Genomic DNA, 21,519 nt, shown 5'->3' on the forward strand with positions numbered 1-21,519 from the left:
GTAGATAAGGCAATGTATATTATGTATGTTATCGGCGCGTGTACTTTGGGAGAGCTTTTCTTTCAGTCGATGCGTCGCGGATTGAAGGCGGGGAGGGGAAACTCCAAGGGTGGGGCACGCTCGGAAAAGTTCGGCCCGCGTCGGCTATCTCCGCTTCACTCGAGCCTGGGAGGGGAAACGCTCGGAAAACCAATAGGCCATCAAACATTAGGATAAAATTGAAGTAAGACAGTTTATCAATCATGTTTCTGCTAATTGATCGGGATACGCGACCCCTACTGCCGTACGTGGTATCCGAGTGAAGCCGAGTGTTTGTCAATAGTGTCACCCGTACATAAAGCGTAAAGCTCGTAACGTCCTCCGCGTTGTTCCGCTATGTTCGTGGCGGATTCATTTTGGTTTCCTTTCCCGCTCATCCGGGATTATCGCATCTGAGTGACTCGGGACCGTTTAAAGTGAAAATCGAGTAATCATAAGTGGAAACCATGCGATCGAATGAATCAGGAGTTGTAAAGTCAGCGCCGAGTGTAGACTAGGTTCGCTCCGAGACTAGTTTATCGATTTGGCTAGGCGCGGGCACACTGTACGGTGTTCAGTGTACAGTGTAGAGTGTAGAGTGCACACTGCACGGTAGTGTGGCCAGCGAGCGTAAAGCAAGGGCGGAGTATGAATGCCGGGCGGTAAGGGGCCCATGGGGCAGGGACAGGGGCAGTGATGCGGGGGAGCGGGCCCCGCCTGAGCAGCGCCCCGCAGGCCGGGCCCGATGCAGTGGCGGAAGCTGGCCAGGCTCAAGGCAAGCTCCGGTGGCGGTAGCTCGCGCGCGCGCAACATGCTCTGCTGCGGCCGTAGGAAGGTAGGCACTTCCACTACTACTTCCTCTCTACTCTACTCTACTCTACTACCCTACCCTACTACACATCGCACCAGCATGCCTACACATCACTACGAAATTACACTAGCATTCATTTCCTTTCAGGCAAAAGTGCATGCTATTTAAAACATTGTCCGACTTGGTTCCTATGTAATCCAAAAGATCAGAATAGAAATTAATACCTTATAATATATGATACTTAATGTTCACTTGGCACTCATAAGGGATGGAATCTTGATAGAAACTACTTGGTATTTCTAAATTAACGTGAAGACTTTCGTATGCCAGTAGAAGTTTTGACGTAAGAAACCTTATTATGAAAAAAACATTCTCTCATTTCACTCATCTCATCACATCCCCTAAAGTCTTTTATGTATGGGGGGGAAAGAGTGGGGGCATTGCAAGGAATCCTGAAACCGGATCCGATACTGCAGCGCCTCGAACTAAGCATTTCCGTAGATGGAAGATATTTATATCATCGGCTTCTTGGGCGGAAACTATCTAATCATAATGAATAATAGCGAATTGTCGCACAACTGTGTGCATTTCAAGTTGCAGGTCAAAGGACCATTGAGCAATAAGCTGCGAAGAACTTCCTTGTAGTATTTTAGGTATAAGCTTTCATGTCGCGCTTTGCTTTCATGTTACCTAAATAATATGTCTTCGACATGCTCATCAGTTGAAATCAGGAATCGAGAATTCAGACAAATCCGTGGTTTTTCACGGATGAGCGATAGTCAAACGTACTAATTTCGGTTGTTTGTTCGTCCCCACGAAACCTGATTCAATGAACTCAAATCTACTATGAATTTAAATGTCACATTCAAAATTGGAACTGAATAGAATCTCTTGAAATTATTGGTAATCCCCCTTTGACCTCTCCAACTGGTCTCTCGACCCATCGCCTAGCATTTTTTGGAAAATCATAATTCTTAAGTTCTAAATTTTAATTGATAAAATATTATATTATAGGTAGGTACTTTATCGCTTGTATGAATTCTTCGCACAACTGATTCCAATTTTGATAATGACACTTAAATTCAAAGCAAATTTGAGTTCACTGAACCTGATTTCACGGGGGAAAAAATCACGAGACATACGATCAAGCACAGACACCCGAAATTCGTGTATTTAATTTCGACTGTCGCAACTGTTTTCGACCCATTTGGCTTTAGTCGCCAATTGAGGAAATATTCTTCATATCTTTTTAATATGTTTTTATTTTAAGAAGAGCGATTTTATATTGTAACTTGGCCCCGAAAATTGAAAAACCCTTTCGCGAAATCGAAAGGTCCTTTTAGAATTCGGAAGATAAACCACTTTTGAGGCGAAATCGCAAAAAAATATTCTTCTTTTTAGATGCAAGCCATAGTTATAACATTATATAGTTTTCACTAACTTTTGGAGGTGAATCTACTTGAAAGGAGAAGTAAAAAAGAAAATTAATATTTTTTCCCACAATTTTTGTTATCCAAGCAAACAATTATTCAATAAACCTGAAAATTACCTATAAAGATGGAATTTTGAAAAAAAGGTTTTGTTTTTACTTGTATCTACTATTATGTAGAATCAACTTCAGAAGTTAGTATATTTTACCCCCGGACACATTAAGGTCGGAATAATATACAATTTTTTTTACCTAAAAGTGCTATGTAGATCAGCCAAAAAGCACGCGTTTTAAATCAGAGCAAATATGTGGCTGTCCTGTGATGTGGTTTGACCTTAATGTGCCAAGATTTTGACACATTAAGGTCACATCACATATACGATACATGTTCGGAATAATGTAAAAACAGCAAAGAATAACCAAAAAGCACTATATGTATAGATCAGGCAAAGGACACGCATTTTAAATCAGAGTTAGGTAATTAAATTAATGTTAACTTGCACTAATACGCTTCTAATAAAACCAAAAACTCCAAATCAATGATGGTGATCAAACGAATGTTAAAAAAATGTTATTTGACCTCACTTACTGGTCACTTTTGCAGAAAAATGAATATTGTTTCAGCAAAATTCTTTCGCTTGAAATTTTTCGTTTCTCGAAAGAAACTTATACGAACACTTTGAAAAATAATATTTTAACATATGCTTGATATGAAAATAATATAATTTTGTTTACATTCCTAGTTCCATTATTCACGAATAATCCATAAGATGTCTTTTTTGTGTGAGAACCGCACAGGAGTCTCAACTGTTCCCAACCGTCAGGAGCCAGTGAGACTATGGCATCTCCAATTAGGGTACGTTTCGAGACTGAAGGTAGTGTGGAGGGGAAAAAGATGAGGAAGAAGAAGGTGAGGTCAGATATGGCCAACAAACAGTGCCAAAGTCATTTCAACCAATTTTAATTCCGGTTAATGGTTGTCTCTCACCAGGGCGATCCTAAAATTGTATATCATTCTGGAACGTGCCGCAAATATAGGTTCTATACATTATTTTTGATTAATGAATTGTGAAATGACAAAGATAAATCAAATAAAATTTACTTTCATCTGACTGGATTTGAACACGTGACTTCTGGTTGTGCTGAAGATCGTAACCACTAAACTACGGAGGCTGGCGTATTTTTTTATAGACTGTTGAATTAATACCCAATATTTGTTATATATTTACATAAGTAAGGAAGAAATGGGGAGTTAAATGCTTAATTCATTATTACCTATCATTTCGGTTACCTACTTCCTGCTATTATCATCATAGTTAAATCTCACGAGGTTTCGCTCAGCTAGACAGTTTACGAGTTTCCACGGTCGTTCCACATGCGACACGGGCAACTATGGGGAAGGTAGTTTATTTATGGCTAATTTAATGCAGGCGGGTCCCGTGACTTTAACATTTTCAGAAGAGTTGGATTACTCTGAAATTTTTTTTTCCTTAAATTACCTAATCTCCTACAGCTATTTCTATTTGTAAAGAATTTACAATGCTACAACGATTACTATAAACTTACTTAAAATAATTTAAACTATATAAAATACATGGCAAATGTTATGTAGCGGTTTGAATCGTAGGAAAGAGTTTATTAAATAGCACATTCTCTCTATAAATAGTTGAGCTCAATCGGAGATTACACGGATATATTTTAAAATACAAATACAAGTATATTAATCCCCTAGCGACTAAATATTTTCAAATTTGACATAAAAAATTCAGACACGATTTACTCGAAAACGCATTCGAATAAGTTTTTTTAACAATCCGTTAATGAATTAAATTAATGTGAAGTAAAGTCATCAGTTTACGACTTGTATTACGAGTGTCCGGACACAGTGTATAACACGAAAGTATTATATTTATATCCCTATATCTAAATTAATGTTATCACGTCACTGCATCATAGATTAGCAATCTAACAACGTATTAACAATTAAAACGTCTGTGGCTAAAGAATATATTTTATAAAGGTTCTAAAAATTGTTTATAAATTAAAATCACAATTTACTTCAGAAACTGTTCAGAAACTTTTTATGTTTAAAAGTAGCACGGAATGTCCCATAGGTGCTGATATTCATAACGCACCTATGGGATTTGGGAATCATTTTGCACTAGCTCTTGGGCAGTAAGAGCATCTTTGGGAAGGGTGGCTGAACGGCGCGCTGTCAAAAGGTTGGTAAAATTCAACAACAAAAAATACACCAATAATCGACCGGTCAGTGGTTGAGTGGGCATAGCGCTTGGGTCTCACCCGAGCGTCGCGTGTTCGATTCCTCGGCTGGCTAAGTCCTCCATCACAACACAAGCAACATTTTCGGCTTTCTGTGGTGGTAGTAGGAGATTTTCAAACATTGTTGGGTTATTCGTAACCTGGGAATGTTTGTCTTTCTTAAAAAAAAAAAAAAAAAATAGTTTGTCATATTTACTTATTTTTTTTATTTGAGTCCACTACACAAACGCACTTTAAAGAAACAGCCCTGAGGGAAAGTGAAAGGGATGCGGAAAAGGAAGGTGAAGAAGTACCTGACTATTCAGATCTGGTCAGCAAACACAATTAACGAAATTATAATTAGTCGCCTGAAATATCAAAACAAATTGAAAATATCTGCCGAGTAAAAAGTTATTTAAAGCAATGTTTCGATCCAGAATGGTGGTTTTCGCAAGGGCGATATTGAAAGTATCTCACCACTCTGTAACGTGCCACAAATATAGTACATTTATTTTTTTAAATGAATATTTTGTGAAATAACACAAATTAATCAAATAAAAATTACTTGAGCACGTCGGGATTTAAACTCGCGAAATACGAATACGTAGCCAAGAATCGGTTCCATGATAACTCAACAAAACGACAAATCAACAAACAAAAAGTAATATAAAGTGATGAAAAAGCGATGGAAAAAACTAAACTATAAACCTAACCTACTTAACCTATTTTTACCTTTAATGAGTTTTAGTTTCATCACTTTTCGTGACTTTATATAACATTTTAAAGGAGTGACGAATTGTCATTGTGTCGAGTTGTCCCGTTACTCCTAGGATCGTAAATTAATCATTAATCATCGTAACCATTCAACCACGGAGGACTTAAAATGATGTAGAAATGTGTGTAATGCTTTATTAAATAGGAACTAAAATTTAAATCTCTTTTCACGATAAAACCCTAGTGGCTTGATCTGAAATATTCAAGTCATTGTCGACGTACTTATTTTTATACACTGAGCAAACCCCCGATGAAAAATGGGAATATAAGCTTGCTCTCAAAACAAGAGTTCCCTAATGAGAAAGGCACAGCACATCACCAATGTAAATCTAATTAATAAAGATTAATGAAAAAAAGTTATATTATAAGGTCATAAATTAAACGAGACAAATAAAAGATAATCTATGGTTATAAATATATTTTTAATAAATCATAACCTAAATTTTCTCTGAAATTATAAGATTTGTAAGTAGGTACCTAAATACGTACCTACTTATAAAGTTTTTACTAACCATATAATATTATTTTATGAAACTTTTTTTTAATAAAAATAAGGAATTATACTTTTTGTACAAAGAAAGGTCGCTATCTCAATGACAATTATTTTTAAAAAAATATTCAGGTAGGGAAGTACAATAATATTGAAAACCTATTGCCACCTATTATAGTCAAAGTTAACCATCTAGAAAAGACTTGCTTGAATAATAAAGTAAATGCAGCAGATTTCCGAAATCGGAAACGATTCGTACAATCAATAACAGACTGATGAAATGCCAAACGGTCGAGTTAAAATACGACTTCGCTGTGCTCAGCCACTTACTAGAGCTGACCCGTGAAAAATCGCGATCTCTACAAATCAGTTCTTATTTTATAAACGGCAATTAGATAAACTTTCTGTTAAAAACATTGTATAGTAGACGTAGGTACTTGAATTCTTCAAACAAACAATTTCAATTTTGTAAATGGTGACACTTTAATTCAACGCAAAAGTTCTAGAGTTCTTTGAACCGGAATTACAGGCAGGCAGTTAAAATAACCGAAATTAGTATTTTTAATTAGAATACTACAGGGTTTTCCAATAAGAGGTGTTATTTTGATATTCAATCGTAAAAGATGGTTTCGTTGCTTGTGTGGCACGTAGCGCCGTCTTGTTGAAAGTAAACGTTGTCATACCATTTAATTCCGGCCATAAAAAATCATTAATCATCTCGATAACGCAATCCATTCACCGTAACTGTTTCTCCAGCCTCATTTTCGAAAAAGTAAGGTCCAATGACTCCACCGGACCATAAACCGCACCAAACAGTCACACGTTGAGGATAGAGAGGGTTTTCAACAATAACTCCTGGGTTTACCGAGCCCCAGATTTTGCTTGTTGACGAAGCCACCGAGGTGGAAATGGGCCTCATCACTCAAGATGATTTGCATTTGATTCACTCAAGTGAATTTTAATAATTTCAATGCGTTATCGAAGCGTGTATCGTCCCATTTTTATTAATGACGTAATTTTTGCTTGTCAAATGCCAAAAAATGACAGCTTCAAAAGTAACATCTACCGAAATAGCGGGCTATTCAAAATAACACCTCTTATTGGAAAACCCTGTATAATGATCAAGCAAATATCCTGATTACAGATATACACACAGATTTGTGTAGATATACAGTCGGGGGCTATACTATTATGGAAATTGTGACGACCTGTGCAAGATTTTTAAAATTATTTTTTTTTTTTTTGTAATTATTTTTTTTTTTTTTGTAATTATTTTTTATTTTTAATAATATGTTTATATGGTACATAATTCATTTTACATCTTGGGTCTTTTTACTACTCTTCCATTGAAAGCATTTGCTTGTGTATTTATTAAAAAAATATATTTGCCTCAAAAGAACCAATTAACCTATCGAATGTGAAATTACTACACCCATCCAATGACACTATAAAAATACAAAACACGTTATATTCAAATTAATCGAACTTAAAATGTAGCACCGCTTATGAAAAGGTTAGCAATTCAAAGTATATGTGTGAACGAATGAAATAGCTATATGAACGGCCGCTATATTTTTATTAATGGCGTAGTTTCTACTTGTCAAATGTCAAAAAATGACAGCTTCAAAAGTAACATCTACCGAAATCGCGGGCTATTTAAAATAACACCTCTTATTGGAAAACCCTATATTTGGTCAACTGTAATTTAAAAAAAGAAGAAAGAATAACATTTCCGGGTTACCAATAGCCTGACAATATTTGAAAATCTCCTACTACCACCACAGTAAGCGGAAAATTTTGCTTGTGTTGTGATGGAAGACTTAACCAGCCGAGGAATTGAACACACTACGCCAGGGGTCACCAATTACTTTCATTAGGGGTTTTTTAAAATACATGATCGTCGCGGTCCGGAAGGGAAAAAGCCTAACAACAATGATTTGATTCAACTTAATGGCAATAAACAAAAAAATTTGCATTTACGATTTTGTAAAATATTAATATTATTCACGTAAATAATTATTTATGAGAAAATTTTCCAATCGATGCACCATTTTTACAGGTGCGTAGCCAGCGATCTCGAATAATTGTCTATTATGCCGATTATGTCTTTCATGTTTTCTACACTGCTTACAAACAAACGCGAATTATGCGCGATATTCTTATCGTTTTAAAACGCCATAAATAAACTAAATCTTTGATTCTATATTGTACAAAATAGTATTATGTTAAAAACCCACGAAGTTACACAAAGATATTCCCATATAAAAGATATATTATATAAAAGATTTGAAGTAAGGATATACCCAAGAAAAAGCCGCCCGGCTTTGAAACCATATTAAGTTTCGCGGTTGAATAACCTCTTTCGTTGAGTTTTAACATAAGGGGTTGATGTATATTCCAGTCTACGTGGGTTTATACTATACTCAACTCCTTTACTCTCAATCACCTCTTCTCTAAAGATATAGAAATACGTTTTACTGTATTTATATCGAATTTTAATTTTGCATGCTCACATGACATTATCAAACATTGTTTCCCATATTATCGTAGAAGCCACAGCTAGCGAAATTACCTATTCTACCAGCGCACACACGTGAAATATCGCGGGATAGTAATAAAGGCGCACTAATATCGCCTCGAAACGTGTTCCACTATTGTCACGCGAATGGCAATGCGCTGCGAACGGAATCGGTAGTATCCAGTCGTTCGTCGGTAAAACTTTAAGAGCGTCGAAGATCAATATGGACTAATTGGAGGTAAAAAAGTGGACCAATTGTTTCACTTCCTTTCTCATTTAGATGGGATAGTCTTATTTTTTCCAGATCAGTTCCAATTTTGAAAACGTTAAAGATTATTAGACCAGTCGGTGGGTGAGTTGACATCGCGTTTGGGTCCCACCCAGGTGTAGAGTGTTCAATTCCTCAGCTGGCTAAGTCCTCCATCACAACACAAGCAAAATTTTCCGCTTACTTTGATGGTAGTAGGAGATTTTCAAATATTGTCAGATTATTCGTTACCCGGGAATGTTTGTGTTTATTTTTTAAAGAAAAAAAATCTATGAAAAATATAACATTATAGGTACTATTTAATAGGTAGTTTGCACGCTGTAAGCGTACATGGTATGATTGTTTTTTTCTGTTCAAAGAGAACCCTTTTCAATTTAACATATCCTCTAATAACTTGAATTGATTGAGAATATTCAAACCAATACGAGATCCACGCTGAAATAGAATCTCTGATGTTGACACAGTAATTGGTTTCTAATGGTCGAGCTAAAACACAATACATCCCAGTTGGCAGAGGATAGTAGACAGATAAGTCCTCCCCGTGCAGTGCAGTGCAGTGTGTAGCGGGGCCGTGCGAGTGCATTTCCCCGAATGCACATTCCCAATTTCCCATCAAACACACATGCCGCACGCCACACAGTGAGCGCCACACGCTCTAGCCGAGTCGAGGCTGTTGAGGACGCCTGCGTCCGGAAAAGCCCGAACGCTTCCGGACGGCGCTCGGGACCGTGACGTCACGCGGCGCCTCCGCCAATCGATAGACGATAGGGGGGAACAGGGTACAGTCCGCCGCGCCATCTTTGCTCCGAACATTATTTTACAGAAACTGTTAAAAGTGCGATAAGTATCCTCGATCTGTGAGCAGTCCACGTTAATGTGTGACAGTGAGGGAAGTGGATGCTTCTTTTCAAGGAAGGTTAGTCCACACCCAGTCTTTACGACTGCAAACAACCAACCTACCCTTAACGTATCACCTTAAATACCCTTCTTACATCTTCACGAATAACACAAATGTGCAGATGAGAGCGAGTGATTTATTGCCTACTCAGGTGGTCCATGGCAGATTACAGCCAGCATCCATTTTTTCATTTAATTTCGTGTGATAAGTGCATACAAGTATTGTTATAGCGCGCAAGTGGCCAATTAAACTGTGATTCATTCTGGGAATTTTGTCCGCAGTTCTGATTCTACATTTGACGGTTCGCAGGGTTCATAAAGTATTTTGGGGTTGATTTCATTTAATTTACTGCACATTTGACCTAGTTTATTTATTTAAATCTAAGGTCTCTTAAAATTCTCATCTGGCATTAACTATGAACTATTAAAAATGCATTGTTAACTTTTTAAACATTTTGTAATACAAAACTTTTTATACTAACAAATACACAAAAATTACTAACCCTCACAAACATTTCATATTTTAATGCAAATTCGTATTTTATAAGCTTTCAATTGCTCACCTGTGTACCCAATGTATATAATTGTGTGTGTAAAACTTTGAAACATGACATTAAAGGTGTGCGTTACAAAATAGAATATAATATATATCTTTTAAATCAGTATCCAATAAAGGCCTCAGCACGGGCAAGCCACCCAGTGAGGCCTACATTACTGGAAAACATAAATTGTAACAAAATAATGTACCAAATAAAAAAAAAAAAAAAAAAAAAAAAATCATAATTAACAAAACATCACCTCAATTGAAATCATGTTTCAAAAGTTTATAAATGTCTTTAATCTTACAAACAGATCTTACAATTCGTAGTAAGATTTAATCGAATTGTCCGCCATGATATTAATTTGAAACGTGTGTGTGTTGGAATACTAGCGCTACTCCGTGGCACGGCCTCTGGTTTTGTAGGAAAACAGTAACTCGTGGAAAACTCACCCCCGTGCAAAAAGCATTAAAAACTGTTGAAGTTTTGATTTGATTACTTGCACGAGAAATGAGTCTTTTTGTTCAGGTTCAGTTTCCTTTGGATCGTATGGCGCAAGCGTAGAATAGAAGTGTTGAGCCTACGGCCGCCCGGCGTACTACCGAACCAACACATTCATTCACCCGCGCCTACTACTGCCTACAGCGCCTACTGCCTATTGTATACTGCCTACTGACTAGTTAAGAGTAAAGCAAGAATCACAGCCTCAGATTATGTAGTCATTACAGGTTTCCAATGAAGCACGAATAATTGCTCTGATGAATTGAAGGGATTTTAAATTTTCACAGCGTGGGCTCTTGCAGGCCGTTTAAAATAACAATACAGACGACTTACTTAAATTTTCTTTGCGTCTTAAAACACCGAACCCACTCGTTAATTGGTATCATTTTTTAAAATTTTAATTAGATACGCACAACTTTCCAACTGCTTGGAGCTACTGGAACTTTGGCATCCTCGTGAAGCTGTGATTCTGAATTCTGAAGTAGGGAAGGAATATGGGTTGAAGAAGGTTTAGAAATACCTGGCTATCTGATTTCTTAACACCTATTATTCTATTCTGAATGGTGATCTTTCTTCAGGGTTATACTGAGAGTATCTCACACTCTGTAAGGTTGTCGAAATGAAATCAAATCTAGTCAAAATTGAAAATAAACATCACCAATTGAAACAGAATGATTGACGTTAGTAATAGCTAATAAATCGTTTGCAGCTCCCTTCATTTTCAACCCTCTACTCAATTTAAACAGGTTGAAAAAAATATTCTGGGATGTTGAGTCACAACGTAGGCCAAAGAGGAAAGTGCGAGTAACATTAAATAATTTTGATACTTATAGTTTTTTCTAGTTTTAAACGTCTGAAAGCTCTCTATTCGTTACAATTAGAACAACATATCATTTCCAACAACAGAATTACGGATACTAAGAAAGCCTCCTTTTTATTTTACAGCGATCCTCTCTTCTAATATTTTATTACCCTTCTGATTTGGCTTTGAAGATAGTCCTCTCAAATATTTCCAATTTATTTCATTTTGGGCGACTCTCAAAGCTTTCAAACAGAGCGGCCTCTGCTTCTCTTCCAGCACTCAGATTTTTGTTTTAATTTAATCATTCTAAGGAAACGAATAATTATACAGGGTGTTCTGGGGTAAAGTGTACAATCTTCGGGAGGTGATTCTATATGATTGTAGAAGTTAAAAAAGTAATAATTTTTTTCAAAATTCCGTTGTTTTCCATAGAAGAATTTAAAAAAAAAAACATATTACTAAAAACAGTTCAACTTTTTTAAACTGAAAACTACCTTAAAACACTGGAATTTCAAAAACAGTTATTTATATGTTTTACTTTTACTATCACGTAGTTTGAAAACTTTACCCACGGACACCTTATATAATAAAATTATTATATTTGAAATAACGGAAGATAAGCCAATTAAATTCCCATTATTTAAGCAGTTCATAAATAGTACATTACAAGCAAAAAATAAATAAAAAAGCAACGTATTCACAAGAACAGTAAAAATAGTAATCCAAAAAGACTTTATCTGCGTTAAGAAATATATGATGATGATAAATATTATTATTAAAAAGTATTAGACATAAATGTACAGCTTGTCTTAAAATACTTTAAATCCGAAACAAAGCAAAATTTTAAAAGAGTTATAATTTTAGAGAGAAAGTCATTAATGAAAATGAAAAGAAATGATAATCTTACTATAAACATAGTAGGTATTAGATACACCTTACTACAACTTTACTTAAAATAGTTTGTTTAACAAATGCTATAAAATAAGTAACAGAGCAACGTTTTAGAAGAGCACAGACAGCATTGTTTTCTGTATAGAAATATACAAAAGGAAATCTGCTTATCTATGAAAAGAAAGGGGAATAAACATATTATTATTAAATAGTAAAAGACATGACATCTTAATTTTGAATTAAAATACTTTACTGTGAAGTGAATATTAAAGCTAAGTTGTATTAATTTAAGATGAATCTAAAGTTCCATACATCTTGGTAATGCCTAGAACTTTAATACACTCGTCAGTTTTCTTTATTTAAGATTAATCCAAAGTACCATATTGGTAATGCCTAGAGCTTTAATCCACTCGACAGTTTTCTTTATTTAAGATGAATCTAAAGTTACAAATATCCATTGGTGATGCCTAGAGCTTTGATCCACTCGTCAGTTTTATTTATTTAAGATGAATATAAAGTTCCAAATATCCATAGGTAATGCCTAGAACTTTAATACACTCGTCAGTTTTCTTTATTTAAGATTAATCCAAAGTACCATATTGGTAATGCCTAGAGCTTTAATCCACTCGACAGTTTTCTTTATTTAAAATGAATCTAAAGTTACAAATATCCATTAGTAATGCCTAGAGCTTTGATCCACATGTCAGTTTTATTTATTTAAGATGAATCTAAAGTTCCATATATCCATTGGTAATGCCTAGAGCTTTAATCCACTCGACAGTTTTCTTTATTTAAGATGAATCTAAAGTTACAAATATCCATTGGTAATGCCTAGAGCTTTGATCCACTCGTCAGTTTTCTTTATTTAAGATTAATCCAAAGTACCATATTGGTAATGGCTAGAGCTTTAATCCACTCGACAGTTTTCTTTATTGAGGATGAATCTAAAGTTACAAATATCCATTGGTAATGCCTAGAGCTTTGATCCACTCGTCAGTTTTATTTATTTAAGATGAATCTAAAGTTCCATATATCCATTGGTAATGCCTAGAACTTTAATCCACTCGTCAGTTTTCTTTATTTAAGATTAATTCAAAGTACCATATTGGTAATGCCTAGAGCTTTAATCCATTCGTCAGTTTTCTTTATTTAAAATGAATCTAAAGTTACAAATATCCATTAATAATGCCTAGAGCTTTGATTCACTCGTCAGTTTTATTTATTTAAGATGAATCTAAAGTTCCATATATCCATTGGTAATGCCTAGAGCTTTAATCCACTCGACAGTTTTCTTTTTTAAGATGAATCTAAAGTTACAAATATCCATTGGTAATGCCTAGAGCTTTGATCCACTCGTCAGTTTTCTTTATTTAAGATTAATCCAAAGTACCATATCGGTAATGCCTAGAGGTTTAATCCACTCGTCAGTTTTCTTTATTTAAGATTAATCCAAAGTACCATATTGGTAATGCCTAGAGATTTAATCCACTCGTCAGTTTTCTTTATTTAAGATTAATCCAAAGTACCATATCGGTAATGCCTAGAGGTTTAATCCACTCGTCAGTTTTCTTTATTTAAGATTAATCCAAAGTACCATATTGGTAATGCCTAGAACTTTAATCCACTCATCAGTTTTCTTTATTTAAGATTAATCCAAAGTACCATATTGGTAATGCCTAGAGCTTTAATCCACTCGTCAGTTTTCTTTATTTAAGATTAATCCAAAGTACCATATTGGTAATGCCTAGAGCTTTAATCCACTCGTCAGTTTTGTTTATTTAAGATTAATCCAAAGTACCATATTGGTAATGCCTAGAGCTTTAATCCACTCGTCAGTTTTCTTTATTTAAGATGAATCTAAAGTTCCATATATCCATTGGTAATGCTTAGAGTTTATATCCACTCGTCAGTTTTCCTGACAGTTAGCTTAGCTCTTCTTATGAGAATTGTTGTAGCGAAATTCATAGGGAGATCCACGTTTATGCAATTCGCAATCAGACCTCATTTATCTACACGTGTTTAGAAGTGTTGTGGAAATTTGTTGTTGGTTGCCCAGAAATCCAAATTTGCGAAGTGCTTCCCATTTCAATGGTCGGGTTCTCTTTTCGTTAATTTAGAAATTGACCCAAGATTATATCCCAAAATATTATACCCCAATACACTACAGGATAATACTTGAGTATTACCGCTGAGTTAAAATTACAACCCTCGAGACCTTTCCCTGATCCTTCTGATCTATCCCTCATATTTCATGAACCAGTGGGTTCATCTTAATTTATTCATAGATACCCAAATGCCTGTTGAATGTGGAATGATCTTAAAATATAATAAAATCATTTCCAGCATTCCTATTCTAATAGACGCCCACAGTTTCCTTAGAAAGCTACCTGTTATCATTTCTAGAACAAAACTGAAAGGAATGGAGGGCACCTAATCTTATAATGTTAATTTTGTAAAGACGAACCAATCTTATCTAAAGGTCAACAGAATTTAAAAATATATATACATATAGACCAAAAAATAAAAAGAAATTTAAATGCGGAGAGCTACGTAATTTTTAGTTTTACATCATAAAATAGAATATTAGTCATATTTTATCAAATTATTATAAGCAATAATTAGTCGCCTGAAATATCCATACAAATTGTAAATATCTCCCGAGTAAAAATAAATGCCGCTGAAGGGAATTTATCCCGCACCTTCTGATGTCCGGTCAGGTGCTCTGGACCACTGAGCTATGTCGGCTTATTTCCAACACGCCAAATGATTCAATTTGTACTAGTAACTTCAATCAACAATTACTGCCTATTGTATTTTTTCACCTGTAAACTAAATTTCTTTTCACATGTAAATTATTACTTGTAATAATTTGTTATCCTTAGTGCTATGCATAAAAAACCTTGTCTTATAAACATTTCTTTATCATTAAAAAAATAAATTAAAAGTCAAATTTTAACTTAAATTTAAATAAACGTTTTCAATCGGATTTATTATTCTTACCTTACGTTGTTTATTTGGAAAATTTGATTAAATTTGCTGGATTTCTGGAGACGTGTGCCTACTTTAGAGACGCTTAGAACATGGATATCTGATTAGATTCTATTGTACAGTTTTGGAATAGCTACTGAAATAAGATAACCAGAAACCAATTAATATGTACACTAAATTATCTGTTGCAATTCTACAGAACTCATCTTAGAAGCGACCTTGTTCCACAAGAATATCTGATAAATTTTTCAATTCTTCTTCGGACAAGTTCAAGTTCTTCTTAGAATCGTAAAAAATATTGTTATTTTTTGGGACAGTACACAATATCATAGATAATTCATAAATAAGTAAACTAGATCAAAGAAAAGTTGTTCTTTTGGAAACCGGATCACGGAAGAAAATAGGCCAAAAATGCAATGCGCAGAAGTTTTTTCCTGTTTCTTTGTGAGTTTCCCAATTTGACTACAATGCCCATAGCAAACAATGAAGCGGAGTGGATTTTTTGCAAAGAAAAGCAAAAAGTTATCTAGCGCTTACATACATTTCTTACAATCAAAGTGATTGATCAGTTTTGTAGGATTTAAGTAAGATAAAATATTGAAAATAATAATAATAAATAATTATTAAATATTATTTGATATAATATATGCATATTTTTATTAAAGCGCCCTTGAGGTGATTCTTTTACAAAAACAGTGATATATTTTCCAATCATTACTATTAGCATTGAGAGTGGAAGATATTTTCAGTATCGCCCTAATGTAAGAACATCACTCAGATTTGAAACGTACCTTGAAATGGCTTTAGCCATGTTTGGTGATCAAATCTGACTAGCCATACACTTCCTGACATTCCCCTTCCCCTACCCACTAACTCCAGACTCACAATGTATTCCAATTAGGGATGCCACAGTGCCACTGGCTCCATACGGTTTGGAGCAATTGGATCTCTTGTGCGGTATTCATATAAAAAATTAAAGGTACATAAAAAGAAATATGTTTCTTTACATCAATCTATGAAATAATATAATGTATACATAATATCATGTAAAAATAAAAAAAATAAATTCTGAAAAATACGGAAAACAAAAAGGGGTATTTATCACATTGTTTGACAGTTACATTTACAAATAGCTAAAATTAGTTACATTAATCGAATTATGGACAGAAAATGATACACAAATGTGATTTTTTTCCTGCTTTACACACGTTGTATACTTCCCTTAATTTAATTTAATTAAATTTCCCTAGTTTTTATACCCTAGAATTCCGAAACCTAAGGTTAAGGTATTTTAAACTCAAATCACATTTGATAAAAAGGTGTTATTATTATTATTATTTCTTCCGACTTGATGTCCGGGTTAAATCTTCCCCACAGGAAAAACTAAACCCTTCCACACACTTTTCCACAAATAATCATCTAGTCAATTCACACTATGCAAGTGCATTATATATTTATGATTTTAGCATTTTTATATATAAATTCTTTGATAGATCTAATACGCCTAAATTTTGAATGAGAGAGCTAGGTATAATGCCAGTAGTCGAAATAACAAATGGTAATATTTTTATAGTCTGAGAATGCCAAATTCTTTTAATCTCATTTCCTAAATCTGTGTATTTTTTTTTCACTAACAGATATTTGAATATTACAGGAATTTGGAATAGCGGCATCAATAATATAAGTTTTTTTTTATTTGTCATGTAAAACTATATATGGTCCATTATGACTAATCGTTCAATCTGTTCGTATAGTTTTATCATAATATATTTTATAAAATTCATTTTCTAAAAATGAATTTGGTTGATATTTATAATACTTTATTACGGCAGTCAATCAAGTTATGTTTAATTACCAAGCTTTGGTGAATTATTTTTAAAACTTGATTGTGCCTAAATGTATACTCGGACGGTGCTAATACAGAATATTCCGATATAATATGTTCTATAGTTTCCGGAAAAGCCAAACATTTTCTACATCAATCATTAATTTGATTTGAATCTTTGATTATTATATGCTTCCTATAATTTTTAGTAAATGACTCTATCCTGAATGGCAAGCATAAATCCTTCTATTTCTGCGCTCAACTCTCCAATACTCAACCATTTGTTTGACGAAAATTTGTCAACATACGTTTGGTTGAGATAATTGAAGTGTTTTGCGTGAATAATTTTATTTGACCAGGAATCTAATAATTTCTGGTTGGGATTTATAAAAATGTTGCCATTCTCGTCGTATAAATTTAAAGGTGTAATGTTTCTATCTGCCTTGTAAATTATTTTGTGCATTTCTGAGCTATAAGCTTTCCTATGGAAAAAAAGTTCTTAACACCTGATTATGTTTCAAAAAAGATATTTTGACTATACCTGCCTCTACCTCCTAAATTTCTAGGTAAATTTATTCGTTCTATAGCTGAATTTGGATGATGGCAATTAAACGTTGTTATATTAATATTATATATCTTATTAACATTATAAATGAACACTTTTTATTTTAAGTTCTTTTTGAATTTTACTTTATAATTTTTAAAAGCTTTCCATTTTGGTGATTTTCCCAACTACCACACTAGTCGTACATGATTTTTGTAAGAATAACAAAATAATATTTTGTAGAACAAATAAAACATAAGGAAAAGAAGAAGTTACGGTAAAACAAAGAAAAAATAAATAAAAATATTAAAAGAAATAAAAAAATATACCAAATTATTTTTTTCTTTTAACACAGGTTAATCTTGGTACGGACTTAAGTATACGTATATATTTTTTATTGTATAGGAATAGAATGACCTTCGTAGCAATTAAAGCTTCAGTTTTCAGAAGGTTCGAAACTATCGTTATTTCAGCCCATACACACAATGTGTCCTAAGAAAAGAATAATGCGTATGTCTGGCGTAAGTTAGTATTCCAGTTATATAACGTTCCCGAGTAGCTAGTTAGTAGTAAACACAGGCAAGTAGACATAATGACCGAACGTGCTGCTGATTTTTTGCCACCCCCTCCCTAATCCCCGTGTAAACACGCAAGTGCCGACTACCCCACGCGAAGAATCCGTTTTTGTATTCGCACTATGTTTAGATACTGCTTTTTATTTATTACAGCCATGACCCTTTTTCACAATTGCTTTTCCACGTGCTAACTTAAAGTTGTTATGTTTATTTCGCGCTCTACATTTGCGTGTTATTATGATGGATATTCTCTCATGCTTTATTGTTTCCACGTGTGTGCGATGTAATCATAAACTTATATAAGACGTACATTTTTATAACACTATACATTCGTTTTTTTAGGCTCCCATGGCCTGTAATATTTCGGTATGCATTAGATAGATACCTCCCAACCTTTAATTTAAACTTAATTTGTCAATATTTTTTTTTCACCGCTTAACAGCCTCGCAAGTTCCTGTCACACTCGTGTTACATAATAAAAGTTATTAAACAAAGAAATATTCCACCTCTATTAATAATTGCAAAACATTTTGAAAGTATATTTTTTTGACTTCCAATAATTGATACATCTATTAGCTATCGTAGAAAATGGAGAGTTTTTTTTACGTACACCCTAGCACGTTACACGGTAATACTAATGTGCCTACTTTTGCCGTTCACGGTCGTTCATTTTTCGACCTCTGGCAACCTCGAATTAAATTGACTTAATATTCACTATTCGTTTAGTCCGTAACGTCAATCAATAAACTAAAACCTTACTTCATTTTTGTTAATAGCACTTTCGCTGGTTCGCTAGAGACGTTAGAGGAACAATTTAATTCTCCCTGTCCTTTATCAGGAAAATACATCAGGAGGGGGAATCTGTTAGTTGGATTTAAGCAATTAAGAGCGAGTACTTTGGCGCTAGCGGGCATGAGGTGCCACTAGGCAGGTACTACAGGTGCTAGTTAGGCAATAGGCAGGTACTACCGGCACTAGGCAGGCTCCAAGCACTGAGGCAGGTACGCCGTTAGAGTAATATCTTAGCCGAGAAGATTGGTCGTTGCTAAAAACGATCGCCAGTACGTACTTAGCTGCAGGAAACCCCATTTATCTTGACAAACCAAAAAAAAAATCAAATGGGTTGGGGTGTCTACTCTGCCCACGTAAAACGGGTACTTGAAAAGTTAAAATTACAGCCAGATTGCCAATGGTAGAAACCGAGTAGTTAATTAATCGAGATATAACGTGAGATGTTGATTTTTATTAATATTCATCGAGATATAACGTGAGATGTTGATTTTTATTAATATTCATCCCTGCAGGGATGAATGATAAAGGGAAATATATGGGCTAGAGAAAGGTTGGGAAATATCTGGCTTTTCTGATCTGATCTCCAAACACGCTAAAACGATGATAGATCATCGGCCAAACTAAAATAGACTAATGAAACATTATTTAATTAAAATATCAAATTTTCTTTTAAAACTACGTAATAGGAAAACGGAAAGGAGTAAGGGGGTGTTACCGCGGGATTAGATGGCAACATATTAAATAAATTGTAAAAGGGTGTTACCGCGGGATTGGATGGCAACATATAAAATAAATTGTAATAGGGTGTTACCGCGGGATTAGATGTGCGTATTAAATAAATTGTAAAAGGGTGCTACCGCGGGATTAGATGGCAATATATTAAATAAATTGTAAAAGGGTGTTACCGCGGAATTAGATGGCAACATATAAAATAAATTGTAAAAGGGTGTTACCGCGGGATTGGATGGCAACATATAAAATAAATTGTAAAAGGGTGTTACCGCGGGAATGGATGGCAACATATAAAATAAATTGTAAAAGGGTGTTACCGCGGGATTGGATGGCAACATATAAAATAAATTGTAAAAGGGTGTCACCGCGGGATTAGATGTGCATATTAAATAAATTGTAAAAGGGTGTTACCACGGGATTAGATAGCAACATATTAAATAAATTGTAAAAGGGTGTTACCGCGGGATTGGGTGTGCAACATATTGAATAAATTGTAAAAGGGTGTTACCGCGGTTAAATAAATTAAATAGATTGGTTGGCAACATATTAAATAAATTGATTTATATAATACTTCACTACTGACCTGAAAGGGATGGTTTTTTTTACAACAGAAAGAAAGTGTTATAATTTAAAATATATAAATTAAGTATCAATAGCATCCTAAGTTATTCTTTCTGGCAAAAGAAACTTGCTTGTAACAATTGTGGTGCGATACCGCGCAGTTTCGTGACGATGTTGAAATCAAACTCCGTGGCATACAGAATTCGGCAGCGTAAGTCAGGCTGTCATAAAAATTCCTTGATAGAGCTCATTTCATGTCAAATGCTAGTCCGGACACAGGATGAGCAGATGTCTTCAGATTTCCTATCTCCCAGGATAAAGTCTTCAGTATTATAATAATTATGAGATTTTGAGTCATCGGTCACCAGCCAAGAGGAATGCCAACTGCTTTAGGCTGTTAAACAAGGAATTCCAGTGCCTTACGTAGAACCATTATCTTAAGTAGAACCAGAATCCTACTCTGATAACAAGAACATAAAATTTATTGTAAATCTGCAAAATTTCGCATGTATACTAGGAATACCTATTTTCGCTACAGGGACGCTTGGAGAAAGTCTAGATTGGATGTAAGGTCCCGCCATTTTTGTAGGGCGTTGCATCCCCCCCTCCCACCCCCATACTTCCCCGTCCCTTCCCCATCATTCCCTTTCTTGCGAGTAGCTTCCTCCACCGACCACTATTCATATGGCCTACATTCATTTATTGCCTCAATACGAAGGATATTATATAAAACGAATAGAACGAAACACAATAAAAATTTCGTAGCAATATTTTATTCTGCACTAGAAAAAACAGTGAGTAGTTTTCAAGATATAAAAATTAATTTGCAAGTTAAGAATGCTCGTTGCTACAGATTGCAACAGTAATTATTTATTTATTTATTGATTCCCTACTAGGCATTTACTTAATAATTATAAATTAAATTGAAAACAAAAAAATTAAAAAATATTGTGAAAACTAGAGCTTATGTTTAAATTATGATAACTCGTCATTTACAGTAACTAAAAAGAACATTCAATGCCGAACTAATTCGGCATTGAATGTGTCAAGTTTTAATTCGAAAATATCAGCGACATCTATAAGCTATGTATTCTCTCCATAATAGAATTGAAAGAAGTTATTGTAGTGCAATATTGTTATTGGTTGGTATACTGCTCTTTGTTGCACTATCTTAAGCTTATGTTGCGGTAAAACCTTTCAATGTCCATTATCAAGGCAGATAATAACATGTTATGTGTGATAGATAACACAGAACAAACAAATCATGTCTTGCGTTTTCACAGTTATTTTTTTATTTTAAAGATC

The 21,519-nt window shown here is 34.4% G+C and overlaps 1 protein-coding gene across 3 annotated transcripts in view; it reads left to right on the forward strand.

Annotated features, from left to right (window-relative positions):
- The first annotated feature begins 218 nt into the window (after positions 1-218).
- The window catches only part of RhoGAP100F (Rho GTPase activating protein at 100F), an 82,260-nt gene continuing 60,959 nt past the window's right edge, over positions 219-21,519 (forward strand). For 2 of the 3 annotated variants that reach the window (XM_089630984.1, XM_089631001.1), the window contains exon 1: positions 219-853. In XM_089630984.1, coding sequence (XP_089487110.1) covers positions 764-853 — 90 coding nt within the window. In that variant the 5' untranslated portion in view covers positions 219-763. Of the gene's footprint in view, positions 854-9,346; positions 9,484-21,519 lie in introns of those variants that run through there. The other variant, XM_089630992.1, reaches the window with a different exon arrangement.

Source organism: Hesperophylax consimilis, chromosome 1 (assembly GCF_061612785.1).
Source record: "Hesperophylax consimilis isolate HC1 chromosome 1, BYU_Hcon_1.0, whole genome shotgun sequence".
Classification (NCBI taxonomy): Eukaryota; Metazoa; Arthropoda; class Insecta; order Trichoptera; family Limnephilidae; genus Hesperophylax; species Hesperophylax consimilis.